At 37.5% G+C, this 15576-nt stretch overlaps 1 protein-coding gene across 1 annotated transcript; it reads right to left on the bottom strand.

The window, feature by feature from the left end:
- Positions 1–14191: 14191 nt before the first annotated feature.
- LOC145099274 (uncharacterized) lies at positions 14192–15038 on the bottom strand. Its single transcript, XM_079036868.1, has 3 exons — positions 14979–15038; positions 14603–14783; positions 14192–14535 (listed from the first exon to the last, which is right to left on the bottom strand). The coding sequence occupies exons 1-3, from the start codon at positions 15036–15038 to the stop codon at positions 14192–14194; spliced, it is 585 nt and encodes a 194-aa protein (XP_078892994.1).
- Between the last annotated feature and the right edge of the window lie 538 nt (positions 15039–15576).

Here is a 15576-nt window from a genome sequence, read left to right as displayed (position 1 = left end):
AGCTTATAGATTTGAGATGAAGTATAATTTCCTCTCCCTTAATTATAGCAAAACAACTATTTCCCAATTGAAGCTTTTGTTTTCTATAATTAACATTGCTAGCTTGCAATACTTATCATAATTATCATGCTCCCACTAACATGATTATTAGCATAACACTTATGCTCCCACTAGCTTTGACATGTACTCAGAAATCAGCTGACTTTCTTACCAAAGTTCAGATTTCCGATACTAGATTGTTTTGATAAAACTTTATCAAAATCATACACCTTCCCTTAGATAGCACAATTGTGTGTCTAAACAATTATGAAGAGGGATGCCGTAATCATAATGGTTAGACCTTTTTGCCACTTCTCACAAGTCCAGGTTAGTGTGCCGGTAAACCACACACGCTCCACTAACGACTTTGAGAATGCAAATATCACAATTGCTATCTAGCTAAAATCTACTTAGTGAAAGTGTTTCCTCACCATCATTTTCATGAATCGGAGAGAAACCTTATGACACTTAGATTTGTTGGTGTATGTGTTCTTATCCATGTGAATTGTCAAAACCGTAGTCATAAGACAAGGATAATGACAAATCCAAACTCAGATGGACTGAACTCAATCTAATTTCTTGCCGTCTGGCAGCTCAAGGGCCTGCCATTGCTTCCAAGTTGTTATGCAACCAATTGAGAACTCTAAAAACTCATATGCAAAGCCAACTTTAACTGGAATGGGCACAGAATATGTCAGTACGTTAGGTTATAAACCTCAAGTCGTGTGCTAGTGAAGAACTTCAAGTTTTTATACTTGATTAGTTCTTGAGAATTTCAAGACCTTTAAGACTCCCACTGTCCTCTTGACATATAAGACTCCCTTGTCAAACATCCAAGAGATAGTGTGGATTCTAATCAAGACAAACACTTCACACAATTGGCCTTAGTTGGTCTTTGTTTTATCCAAAACATCACAACTTACCAATTTTAAATGTACAAGAGTAGGAAACTTTTACTCTTACATTTGACAAGTGTTTTAAACCTTCTTTAAGACATGTCACTCAAGTTACAATCTTGGAGTATGACTCTAAAAATTGTTTTGGAACGAAGTATGACTCATCTTCTTGATTTAACCATTTCAACAATTCAAGTTCCTCTTCTTAGTCATAAGAATGCACTAAGATTTTCCTTAGAGAACTAATTTTGATATGGTTTCTAAACCATTAAGATGATCACAAAACTGATACTAAAGTACTCTCCCATCTTTTCAGATTTGAGAAACTTTTATCCTTCTGCCTAAGTTGATTCTTCTTATTCGCTCTACCTTACATTGAAACTTTTCCAATGTCTCAGAATTATACTTTAGCCTGTAAGTATAACCATATTTACTGAGCTTTGGTAAACTATGACGAATAGTCTTATCAATCTTTTGTGGTGGACTTGACCAGTGCACAAGAATGTGTACTCGATCCCTTAGTCCTTCACTTGACTCACACATCCATGTGAACAAGTAATTTGTCTTAATTTTCCAATACTTGAAAGTTCTCATCCATCATGCTATACAACTTGCATGATTCCAAGTTCCGGTGCAATTGAAACTTGGGTGATGAGAATCATTCCTTATTTGGTAAATTTAGACACTACCACAAATGAAAGAATCAAATTCATATTTCCACATTTGCTCTTAATGGAATCTTATAAGCAACACAGATTTTCACAAATGCCATTGTAAGGATATTTTAAAATAAATAAAATCAAAAATTTTCTTTTATTTTAAAACTTTTCGGAAAAACTTATCCTTACAATCCATATGAAAACTTGTTGTTATCTATTCCTAAGCAATATCTCATAACTCCTAAGAAGTAGCTCAAGAATCCAATCTTCAAACTACGCGATAGAAATCCATCTACGCGATCAGATTCAGCATATTCTTTCTTTAAGTTCCTTTACTTTTCTTTGATTCTTAAAACATCAACATGTGACCCAGTCACATCATGTAATAAGAATCTCATAATAGAAGTTAGATAGTGGACTTTACCTGAAGTAGAGTCAAACTTATTGACTTTAACATCCTTAGGTAAATTTGGCAGCTTCGCGGACTAAAGGTACCAAAGAAGGCAGACTTTTTTCTTGTTTTTCTTTTGTCTAAGAAGCCCGTAGGTAACCAATTCCCCTTTCTTTGGCAATATAAACATATGGACCCTTTGATAATGGTACACGGGACTATCACAGATTTAACTTTTCTCTTTACCATTTGGTCAACCGAGTTGACTATGGCCGATCCCTTTCCATTGGGAAGAGAATGCTTTCCTGGATTTCCTGTGTCACTATTGTCAATGTCCATCAAGTTTTAAGGAAGTTGATCTTAACAAATATATAATATCATTAAGGGTCTTGTCATAGTCTGTTTCATAGGTGTCCCAAAGGAACTCACTATGTGACTTAGAAAGTGATTGAACCACCAACTTTCTCAAGACTTTGACACCCAACTCTCCCGGCTTGTCAATATGTGACTACATCCCCAAGACGTGACCACACCTAGACCTTGCCTTGCCAATCGGGCTTGAGTGACCTTAAACTTTTCAAGAACTTGTGGGTTGAGAAGAATAATTGGAGGAGGTGAATGAAGTATGATTTCCAAGCGACATCATCTTCATTTAGGAAAGCTTGTTTCAAGAGATTTGGGAAGATCTTAAATGTCTAAACCAGACATCTTTTGGGAGATATTCAAGATAGTTGATCTTAAGTCCTTAATATAACACCCAATATGAAATATTAAGGCTAGGACCTAACAAACTATTTTATAACTTAGAAGAGGGATGTCGTAATCCAAGCTATAAAATATTTGAAGGTAGGTGAATGACGATTCACCAATTTCCACCAAGATAAACGAAATGTATTATTAGGTTTTAATTGGTTTTGAAACTCCTAGATCTTTTGAGATTCATTGAACTGTTCAATGGAATGTTTCAATCTCGAGTGTGCCCTTCAAGTTTTGTGACTGGGATGCCGAGGATCACAAAACAAGGTGTGAAGTAACCATGGAAATTACTTGGTACCCTTAAGTGTTTACCCCTCAATCGATGTGCCGGTTAACCACACACGCTCCATCGATACTATGATAAACATTAAGATACCCTTTGCCTACCTTGTTAAATACGAGTTAGTGTGCCGGTTAACAACACACTCTCCACTAACCGACTTAAAACAAAGTGCAAAGTGTAATTTCATGGATTAGCACCTTATTCACATTTTTCCTAAGTAACTAAGAAGGGAGCATTATAGTCCTGTCAAACCCGTTCGGCTAACGACCCTCCACCAGTCAAGCAAGCGGTGGGTGAGAGTGGACACCCATTAAGTTGCCATTTTATAGGCAACAACCTTATACCCACCTTATAGACCGGCTTTGTGAATGAGGCGTACTAGCGGTAAGACTGGCTTTACTCTTATACATATATATATTATTAACTTATAATATTATAAAGTATAAGGGTTAATTTTAACTCTTTAAAATTCTAAGGGCTAACTTGGAATTAAAGTATTCATAAGTGAAAACTTTTCAAATTCCAAAACTTGAGGGCAAGTTTTGAAACTATTCAAAACTAATTAATTCCATAACTTATGTGTTTAAAGTAGTTTTAATCCAAAAACTCTTCAAGTTCCATAACTTGAGGACAAGCTATGGAAGACTTTAAACTAATAAAAGAATTAACTTTTCTTTATCTTATAACTTATGGAATTAATTAAGGTTACACTTATTTATTTATTTATTTATTTAATGAAGAGACTCTTGGTCCTCCATAACTTGAGGACAAGTTATGAAGTCATAAAACCATTTAATTAGAACTAGACTCTTCATTTTTGTAACCTTTGCCAACTTTTATGAGTTTTATGAAACTTAAATGTGACTTTTCATATAACTTGAGGACAAGTTACAAAAACACATTTTAGAATCAACTCTTAGATTAATTTGGATTGAAAACAACTATTTCACTCAACTTTTCTATTAATCTAAGCAACTCATAAGAACAAGATAATTCAAATCAAATTTTTTCATGTAATTAGTCTAAACCTTAAACTAATACAAAACATGAATCTATTGACAATTATCTTTGAAATTGGATTAGCATGAACATTACCACATCAAAAACAAGTTTATTAGTTCAAAAACATCTTAGGGTAATGTTCCTAGTCCAATTCCAGCCAAAAAGGTCGAATTTATGCTGTCTGGGGGTCCAACTCGTCGAGTGCACGAACCAACTCGGCGAGTTGGATGTTTTTTGCCTTGGACTCGGCGAGTCCATTCATGGACTCGGCAAGTCTGGTGGGCAGACAGCATCAAAACTCGATTTTCCAGCATCTTTTGCAAGTATAACAAGAAAACAAGCCTAGGCTCTGATACCACTGTTGGGTTTTGAGCATTCTAACACTCCTAAGTGTACATGCAACCCTAAATACCTTGGATCTATGTTTTCTCTATTATACATGCAAATAAGAACTTCCAAGGTATTATCCTAATCTAGCATACAAAACAATGAGTGTAACAAGATAGAATACATACCTTTTTGATGTAGAAAGTCTTCATGAAGCTTGAGTGCCTAGTGCCCCAAGTGTGACACCTCAAATGGTTCACACAACACCAAATATACTTGGAATAACTTGAGAGAAATCTACACTTTATGAAATCGGCTAGCCCTTCTATTACTCACACTAGTGGCCGATTTTTGTCAAGAATAATATCTTTATATAGTGTTATAATTAGGGTAAACCCTAATTGTCATGACTTTCCCTTTCCTTGGATCCATGGGTTCAAATACACCATGGAGCATCCATGGACCATCCTATGGGTTTTAGCCCAACTTGATTATCCATGGAGCATTAGCCCACTATACAAGTATGGATGATTTACACAATCAACCCATATATTTAATTAGTCTTCTTTTGATCACTTAATTAATCCTAGATTAATTATTGATAAATACTAATTAAATAATCTTATTATTCTTATTATTAATATACTAGAACTTATAATATATTAATAACCATAAGTGTCTTATTTCTCTCATTATAGTCTATCCAAGTGCATGATGCCATGCAACCCAAATGGACCATGACGGGTCGGGTCAAGTCTTACCAATTATAGTTATGGACTTAGACATTAATCCAAGAGTTTTGTGAACCATTTGAGGTGTCACACTTGAGGCACTAGGCACTTAAGCTTCATGAAGACATTCTACATCAAAGAGGTATGTATTTTATCTTGTTATATTCATTATTTTGTATGCTAGATTAGGATAATACCTTGGATGTTCATAATTGCATGTATAATAGAGAAAACATAGATCCAAGGTATTTAGGGTTGCATGTACACTTAGGAGTGTTAGAATGCTCAAAACCCTTCAGTGGTATCAGAGCCTAGGCTTGTTTTTAATTATATTTGATGCAAATTGCTGAAAAATGCTGAAAAACTCGATTTTCTGGCTTTCTGGGAACTGGAATCGCCGAGTCCACTGATGAACTCGCCGAGTCCATGAGTAAAATCATCCTACTCGTCGAGTAGGTTCATGCACTCAACGAGTAGGAGCCCCAGACAGCATATTTTCGAGTTTTTTGGCTAGAAATAGACTAGGAACATTACCCTAAGCTGTCTTTGAACTTATAAACTTGTTTTTGATGTGGTAATGTTCATGCTAATCCAATTTCAAAGATAATTGTCAATAGATTCATGTTTTGAATTAGTTTAGTGATAAGGCTAATTACATTAAAAAGTTTTTATTTGAATCATCTTGTTATTATGAGTTGCTTAGATTAATAGAAAGTTATGTGAAATTATTGTTTTCAATCCAAATTAATCTAAGAATTGATTCTAAAATGTGTTTTTGTAACTTGTCCTCAAGTTATATGAAAAGTCACATTTAAGTTTCATAAAACTCATAAAAGTTGGCAATGGTTACAAAAGATGAAGAGTCTTGTCCTCAAGTTATGGAGGTTCAAGAGTCACTTCATTCAGTAATAAAATATGTAACCTTAATTAATTCCATAAGTTACAAAATAAAGAAAAAGTTACATTCTTTAATAATTTAAATACTTCCATAACTTGTCCTCAAGTTATGAAACTTGAAGAGTTTTTTAATTAAAACTACTTTAAACACATAAGTTATAGAATTAATTAGTTTTGAATAGTTTCAAAACTTGCCCTCATGTTTTGGAATTTGAAAAGTGTTCTCTTATGAATACTTTAATTCCAAGTTAGCCCTTAGAATTTTAAAAGTTAAAATTCAAACCTTATACTTTATAATATTATAAGTTAATAATATTTATATATATGTATAAGAGTAAAGTCAGTCTTACCGTTAGTAGGCCTCATTCACGAAGCCGGTCTATAAAGGGGGTATAAGGTTACTGCCTATAAAATGGCAGTTTAATGGGTGTCCACTCTCACCCACCGCTTCCTTGACCGGTGGAAGGGTCGTTAGCCGAACAGGTAGGACAAGGACTAGAATTCTCCCTTCATTAAAATTATTAATGATAAATACTAAGTAACTAAACCTTTTATTAATACCCAATCTTAGTTACTTAGGAAAATGTGAATAAGGTGCTAATCCATGAAATTACACTTTGCACTTTATTTAAGTCGGTTAGTGGAGCGTGTGTGGTTAACCGGCACACTAACTCGTATTTAACGAGGTAGGCAAAGGGTAACTTAATGTTTATCATAGTATCGATGGAGTGTGTGTGGTTAACTGGCACATCTATTGAGGGGTAAACACTTAAGGGTACCAAGTAATTTGCATGGTTACTTCACACCTTGTTTTGTGATCCTCGGCATCCCAGTCTCAAAACCTGAAGGGCACACTCGAGATTGAAACATGCCATTGAAAATTTCAATGAATCTCAAAAGATCTAGGAGTTTCAAATCCAATTAAAACCTAATAATACATTTCGTTTATCTTGGTGGAAATTGGTGAATCGTCATTCACCTAGCTTCAAATATTTTATAGCTTGGATTACGGCATCCCTCTTCCAAGTTATATAAGTATTGTGTTGGGTCCTACCCTTAATATTTCATATTGGGTGTTATATTAAGGACTTTAGATCAACTATCTTGAATATCTCCCAAAAAGATGTATGGTTTAGACATTTATGATCTTCCCAAATCTCTTGAAACAAGCTTTCCTAAATGAAGATGATGTCCCATGGAAATCATACTTCTTTCACCTCCTCCAATTATTCTCCCTAACCCACAAGTTCTTGAAAAGTTTAAGGTCACTCAAGCCCTATTGGCAAGCAAAGGTCTATGTGTGATCGCATCTTGGAGATGCAGTCACATATTGACAAGTCGGGAGAGTTGGGTGTCAAAGTCTTGAGAAAGTTGGTGTCTCAACTACTTTTTAAATCACATAGTGAGTTCCTTTGGGGCCCTATGAAACAGACTATGACAAGACCCTTAATGATCTTATCCATTTGCTAAGATCAACTTCCTAAAACTTTATGGACATTGACAATGATGACATTGGATATCCAGTAAAGCTCTCTCTTCCCAATGGAAAGGGATCGGCCATAGTCAACTCGGTTGACCAAATGGTAAAGAGAAAAGCTAAGTCTGTGATAGTCCCGTGTACCATTACCAAAGGGTCCATATGTTTATATCGCTAAAGGAAGGGGCATTGGTTGCGAAGCTGCCAATTTACCTAAGGGTGTTAAAGTCAATAAGTTTGACTCTACTTCAGGTAAAGTCCACTATCTAACTCTGCTAAGTTTCTATTCTGAGATTCTTCATACATGATGTGACTGGGTCTCATGGTGATGTTTTAAGAATCAAAGAAAAGTGAAGAAGCTTAAAGAAAGAATATGTTGAATCTGATCGCGTAGATGGATTTCTATCACATAGTTTGAAGATCGGATTCTTGAGCTACATCTTAGGAGTTATGATATATTTCTTAGGATTAGATAACAACAAAATTTTTATGTGCTTTTGCATTGTAAGGATAGTTTTTCCGCAAAGTTTTTAAAATAAAAGGAAAATTTTTGATTTTATTTATTTTAAAAAATATCCTTACAATGGCAGTTGTGGAAAATTTTTGTTGCTTATAAGATTCCATTAATAGCAAGAGTGGAAATATGAAATTGATTCTTTCATTTGTGGTAGTGTCTAAATTTACCAAATAAGGAAAGATTCTCATTACCCAAGTTTCAGTTGGATAGAAACTTGGAATCATGCAAGTTGTATAGCATGATGAATGAGAACTTTCGAGCATTGGAAAAATTAAGACTAACTACTTGTTCACATGGATGTGTGAGTCAAGTAACGGACTAAGGGATCGAGTACACATTCTTGTGCACTGATTAAGTCCACCACAAAAGATCGATAAGACTATTCGTCATGATTTACTTAAGTTTAGTAAATATGGTTATACTTACAAGTTTAAGTATAATTCTAAGACATTGGAAAAGGTTCCAATGTATGACAGTGCGAATAAGAAGAATCAAATTAGGCAGAAGGATAAAAGTTTCTCAAATCAGAAAAGATGGGAGAGTACTTTAGTATCATGTTATATGATCATCTTAATGATTTAGAGACCTTATCACAATTCATCCTCTAAGTGCATTCTGATAGCTAAGAAGAGGAGCTATGAATTGTTGAAGTGGTTAAATCAAGAAGATGATTCATACTTCGTTCCAAAAACAATTCTTGGAGTTATACTCTAAGAATGTAACTTGAGTGACATGTCTTAAAGTAGGTTTAAAACAGTTGTCAAATGTAACAGTAAAAGTTTTCTACACTTGTACATTTGAAATCCGTAAGTTGTGATGTTTTGGATAAAATAAAGACCAACTAAGGCCAATTGTGTGAAGTATTTGTCTTGATTAGAATCCGCACTATCTCTTGGATATTTGACAAGGGAGTCTTATAGGTCAAGAGGACAGTGGGAGTCTTAAAGGTCTTGAAAGTCTCAAGAACTAATCAAGAATGAAACCTAAAGTTATTCACTAGCAAACGACTTGAGGTTCATAACCTATCGTATTGACATATTTTGTGCCCATTCCAATTAAAGTTGGCTTTGCATATGAGCTCTTAGAGTTCTCAATTGATTGCACAGCAACTTGGAAGCAATGGCGGGCCCTTGAGCTGCCAAGTGGCAAGAAATTAAGATTGAGTTCAGTCCATATGAGCTTGGATTTGTCATTATCCTTGTCAAGTGACTATGGTTTTGACAATTCACATGGATAAGAACACATACACCATTAAATCTAAGGGTCATAAGGTTTCTCTCCGATTCATGAAAATGATGGTGAGGAAACACTTCCACCAAGTAGATTTCAAGTAGATAGCAATTGTGATATTTGCATTCTCAAAGTCGTTAGTGGAGTAGTGTCGTTAACCGACACACTAACATGGACTTGTGAGAAGTGGCAAAGGTCTAAACAATTGAGACTATGATTATGGCATCCCTTTTCATAGTTCTATAATTGTTTAGACACACCTGTGAGCTATCTAAAAGAGGTGTATGATTTTGATAAAGTTTCATCAAAACAATCTAGTATCAGAAATCTGAACTTTGGTAAGAAAGTCAGCTAATTTCTGAGTACATGTCAAAGCTAGTGGGAGCATAAGTGTTATGCTAATAATCAAAATGTTAGTGGGAGCATGATAATTATGATAAGTATTGCAAGTTAGCAATGTTAATTATAGAAAACAAAAGGTTTCAATTGGGAAAAAGTTGTTTTGCTATAATTAAGGGAGACGAAATTATACTTCATCTCAAATCTATAAGCTTAGATCGTGAGGTTTTAATCATTTAGTCAAGGATATATATATATATATATATATATATATATATATATATATATATATATATATATATATATATATGAATTTCATGTTGGAATGGCTCAACATAAGGAAATTCTGTTTATGGGTCCATTATTTGCGTTCTAAAATTCGATTATGATTACGGCATCCCTTTTCATAATCTGAATTATGAGAACTTGGCAAATAGAAATGAAAAATTATAGCAAAATACTGGTTTAGTCTTTATGTGAGACATCATGAATTGTGTCCCATATGCTTCGGATATAGGATCGATTACATGTGCTATATTCATCCTTTCTAAAATGTTCCAGATGCCTGGGGCATTAAGAATGGAAAAGGTCTAGAATTGGATATGACTAAAAAAGATTAAACAATTGTCGAGGACAATCTAAGGTTTATCAAAGATTGGTTGCTCAAGGACAGTTGGAAGTATAGTGATAATTCTGGAAGGACCATATTGACATAATCTGTAAGGAGGAAACTCTTGTTCAGAAGTTATAGTCAAAAGGGAATCTAGAAATGTTTCAAAGTTAGAAATTTTTCAATCTGTGTAAGATTAGGAAACTTAATGCAAGAAGGATGTTTCTAAGGAGCTGATCTCCTTTAGAATGCTCTGTAATGGTTGTTGTCAAGTCTTTCTGACTTTGTGCATAATCATTACAAGAGGATCAATGCATATAAGTTTAGAATCTAACGGATTTCTGTAAATGGCATGAATTTGGAATTCTTGCATTTGCAGTAAGGATTTGGGACTGTGAAAAGAGGATCATTGGAGTTATGTTCAGTTGATCTATTTCACAAAGTAAAGATCATAGACAAACATAGCATGCATACTTGGTGTATGGAATGACTAGTGTTTAAAAAAAACATATTGTACATGCTTGGAGCATGGCACTACTATTGTTTTTAAATTCAAGAATAAAGTTGATAGCTGAAACAGTATACAATGAATAATGTGTAATCATATGGTGATAAATAAAAGGTGTTTTATTTATGTTCATAGGTTTTGATACCATATTGGATTCAATTATTGTTGTGTTTCATTTTGCATGTTTTAACTTCCAGAATAACTAGGTCATTGTTCTGGATGACTAAGTTATTCAAACCATCCACAGTCGGTCATATGTTGGAAGTAGATATGAATTAAGACTGTCATGGGTTGGCTTGTAGAGGTCTAAGATGTTGGACAAAGGGATACAACATTCATGAGTGCTCATAAGTTCTGAGTATTGGATTCAACCCGCCCTCATTGGAATCACTTCATGGATTTTATCACCAGTGATCATGAGATGATAATATCTTATATTCTTCAAACCTAGAGATATGAGTTGTTACTATGAGTTGGTCATACATTGATTGCACGAAAACGCATTGGTAACTTGATGTTATAAAATGTGCCTTTGTGTATGATTCAACAAGTAGTAGAACAAGCCATATGAGTCTAAGTTTATCCATTCCTTTTACCTTCGGGATAAAAGCGATATCTGTGGGCCCCTCGATGATTTGATGATGAAAAATGGAAGTGCTCGGCCGGGCCAGGACTGATTTGATTTGTTCAATTAGTCAGTCGTCATAAATCGGAAATCGGGAAACAACAAATGGACAGAGAGAATGATTATAATCCATGTCTCAGTCCATATGATATCTAGAATGGAGAAATATATGATCCCTTATCTAATGGACAAGTCACTAACAAAGGTCAGAGTTCATCTACAAGGTCAGAGTTCGATGGAAGCTTTTGAGAGCTACGATTGCCAGTCGGTTCTTGAAGTCATACGCAATAATAGTTTTAGACTTATCCAAGTGGGAGACTGTTGGATTAATGTCTAAGTCCACAACTCTAATTGGTAAGACTTGACCCGACCCGGCATGGTCCATTTGGGTTGCATGGCATCATGCACTTGGATAGACTAAATGAGAGAAATAAGACACTTATGGTTATTAATATATTATAAGTTCTAGTATATTAATAATAAGAATAATAATATTTAATTAGTATTGATCAAGAATTAATTTAGAATTAATTATGTGATCAAAAGAAGACTAATTAAATATTTGGGTTGATTGTGAAAATCATCCATGACTTATATAGTGGGCCAAAGCTCCATGGATAATCAAGTTGGGTTAAACCCATAGGATGCTCCATGGAGGTTACATAACCCATGGGTGATGGAAATGAAAGGTCATGACAATTAGGGTTTACATGGTGTAACTCTAATTGTAACACATTATATAAGCATCATATTATTCACCAAAATCGGCTACTAGTGTGTGTTAAAGAAGGGCTAGCCGATTTCATGATTTGTGGAATTCTGTCAAGTCATTCCAAGTGTATTTGGTGTTGTGTGAACCATTTGAGGTGTCACACTTGAGGCACTAGGCACTCAAGCTTCATGAAGACATTCTACATCAAAGAGGTATGTATTCTATCTTGTTGTATTCATTATTTTGTATGCTAGATTAGGATAATACCTTGGATGTTCATAATTGCATGTATAATAGAGAAAACATAGATCCAAGGTATTTAGGGTTGCATGTACACTTAGGAGTGTTAGAATGCTCAAAACCCTTCACTCTCCGCATACCATGCTACGTCCCACTTCTTTCAGGGCCACCAGTAATCAGGGCAAAGATCTCCGTACATCTTCGTCGCCCCAGGATGGATGGAGAACCTCGACTTATGGGCCTCATCCATTAGAACCTGCCGTACTCCGCCCCAGTACGGGACCCATACCCTCCGATGTAGGGTCAGCGATCCTCAGCTATCATATTCAAACGAGGCCATCCGGCCTACAATCCTCTCACGCTTCTTGCGCTCTTCCTTTAGGCCCTTAACCTGCGCCTCTATAATCTGCTCCAACAATGGAGTGATCACCATCATCCTCAAGCATGAATATCTAATCATAGCCGCTACCGCCTTGTGGCTCAGAGCGTCGACCACCGCATTGGCCTTTCTCAGGTGGTAAAGGATCTCACAGTCATAATCCCTTACCACATCTAACCACTGACGCTGCCTCATGTTCATATTTGGTTGATCCATGAGTTACCTCAAACTCTTGTGGTCCGTGTAAATGGTACAACGGACCCCATAGAGGTAGTGTCGCCAAATCTTGAGGGCGAATACCACAGCCCTCAGCTCTAAATTGTGCGTCGGATAGTTAGCCTCGTGAGGCTTCGGCTGTCTCGAGGCATAACCTATTACATGACCCCACTACATCAACACTGCTCCCATGCCTGTGATTAAAGCATCACAGTAGACTACAAAGTCATCTACACCCTCTGGAAGAGTGATAATTGGTGCCTCGCACAACCGCTGCTAGAGTGTCTCAAAGGTTGCCTGCTGCTCAGGTCCCCAGCGAAAAACCACTAACTTCTTGGTCATTCGGGTCAACGAAACTACAATCTTGGAGAAGTCCTAAAAAATCTCCTGGAATACCCTGCCAAACCCGGGAAACTCTAAATCTCAGTTGGAGACCTCAGAATCTCCCACTGCATCACGGCCTCTATCTTTTCCGGATCGACCAAAATACCCTTCTGGTTGACGAGATGCTCAAGGAACTGCACCTCGCGCAGCCAAAACTCACACTTGGAGAACTTCGCAAAAATTTGATCCTTCCTCAGTGTCTCTAGCACCTCTCTTAGGTGATCCTCATGCTGCTTCTAAGTCTTGGAGTAAACCAAAATGTCATCAATGAAGAGTATTACAGATCGATACAGCATCGGTATGCACACGCGGTTCATGAGGTCCATGAACATGGCTGGAGCATTGGTGAGCCCAAACGGCATCACCACAAACTCATAATGACCATAACAAGCCCTAAAGGCGGTCTTCTGCACATCATCATCCCTGACTCGCATCTGGTGATACCCTAACCGTAAATCAATCTTGGAGAACCAAGATGCTCCCTGAAACTGGTCAAACAAATCATCTATCCTCTAAAGTGGGTAACGGTTCTTCATTGTTACCTTGTTTAGCTCCCGGTAGTCTATGCACATGCGATGTGACCCATCCTTCTTCTTCACAAACAGGATCGGGGCTCCCCATGGTGAACTGCTCAGCCTAATAAAACCCTTGTCTAGCAGCTCTTGCAGCTGCGTAGACAAATCCTGCATCTTGGGAGGAGCCAACCAATATGGTGCCTTGGCTATCGGAGCCGCACCAGGGACCAAGTCAATCCTAAACTCAACCTGTCTCTCTGGAGGTATCCTAAGTAAATCCTCCAGGAATACATCCGGGTACTCTCGTACTATTGGTACATCATCAATTGTCACCTTACCCTTCTCCCGGGTATCCATGACATAGGCGACGTACCCTGCGTAACCCTGTTGAAGGTGGCACCTCGCTCTCGCTGCTGAACATAAAACCAGTTCGCATTGTGGCCTCTCGCCCTGGATCACTAACTCTCCCCACTAAGAGTGTGAATCCTCACTAGCTGCAGCTTACAGTCAATCACTGCCTCATTGGGGCTCAACCAATCCATACCCACTATAACCTTGTTCCCTCGCAGGCAAATAGTAACTAGATCTATGAAAAACTGATCATCAAACAACTGAAGCGTACATCCTCTGTGAACCCTCGTGACCCTGATGGTCCTATCATATGTTATCTCTACATCAAGTGGGCAATCCAGCTCCCCCGGAGCTCTACTAAATCGCTTGTTAAGCGCGAGCGACACAAAAGATCGGGTGGCACCCAAATCAAACAGTACCAAAGTTGATATATCGTTCACTAAGAACGATCCTATAATAAAACATATAAACATAAGTATCAAACATTATCAATAAAGAGATAATAGAAAGTTACATACCTGTCACCATGTCAGGAGTTGCTCGTGCCTCCTCTGCAGTAAGCTGAAAAGCCCTGCTCCGTGTCGTAGGCGCCTCATCCCGGACCTGACGGCCATCTGTAATCCTCAATGTGGCAGGAGAAGGTGTCACCACCTTCCCTACTGATGCTAAACTCAGGCACTGGGACCTCTTGTGTCCTCTCTAATTGCACTAAAAGCAAATCAGATCTGATGTTGCTGTGGTGGTGGTAGTGGCTGTGCAATCTCGGCTCACATGACCAGTTCGACCGCACTTGTAGCAGCCCGATCTCCCTGCCTTGCACGTTCCCTCGTGCATCCTGCCGCATTTGCCACAACATATGTGGTTCTGCTGGCTCCGAGATCTATGATCTGATACCTTGGGCTTCTTTCCCGCACTCATTGACTGACTCCCCTCTGGTATCCTCTTCCTCTCCATCTCTAAATCCAACTCTCACTCTCGAGCCCTAGCAATTATGTCCTCTAGCATCTTACAGCTGGAACAGCTCACAAACTGTCTAATATCACTCCTCGGCATCTCATGGTACCGATCCTTCTTCATCTCCTCGTCCGCCACATATTGCGGAACAAGAAGGGCTCTTTCTTTGAACTTGGCGGTGATCTCTGCCACTGTCTTTGTAGTCTGGTGGAGGTCCTGAAACTCTCTGGCAAGTTGTTGCACCTCTATCACGGGTGCAAACTCGTCCCTAAACCGAGTCTTAAAGTCACTCCATGTCATGGCATCAAGAGCTGCATCATTACCCATGGCATGTCCGACCACCTCCTACCAGTCACATTTCATGTCCTTTAGAAGACAGGACGCTACTCTAACCTTGTCCCTTTCGGGACATCTGCTGGTGCGGAATGCATTGGCGACATCAGCTAACCATCAATTACTCACAATGGGGTCTCGAGAACCATGATAGTTGGGAGCTACACATGCTTTGAACTCCTGGAAATTGAGTGTGCACGACCCC

The sequence above is a fragment of the Lactuca serriola genome, chromosome 4 (genome assembly GCF_051521515.1).
Source record: "Lactuca serriola cultivar US96UC23 chromosome 4, Lser_US96UC23_V15, whole genome shotgun sequence".
In the NCBI taxonomy this organism is placed as follows: Eukaryota; Viridiplantae; Streptophyta; class Magnoliopsida; order Asterales; family Asteraceae; genus Lactuca; species Lactuca serriola.
Note: the sequence above shows the minus strand (reverse complement) of the source record. Positions and strands in the feature narration are given on the sequence as shown.

What these genes read in the sequence shown, in the direction of transcription:
- LOC145099274 (XM_079036868.1), bottom strand. Translation starts at nt 15,038, where the DNA reads ATGGAGAGGAAGAGGATACCAGAGGGGAGTCAGTCAATGAGTGCGGGA. An exon ending in GTGCGGGAAAGAAGCCCAAG is followed by an intron (nt 14,784 to 14,978) that starts GTATCAGATCAT and finishes TAGTGCAATTAG; the next exon opens with AGAGGACACAAGAGGTCCCA. An exon ending in AACTCCTGACATGGTGACAG is followed by an intron (nt 14,536 to 14,602) that starts GTATGTAACTTT and finishes GTTTTATTATAG; the next exon opens with GATCGTTCTTAGTGAACGAT.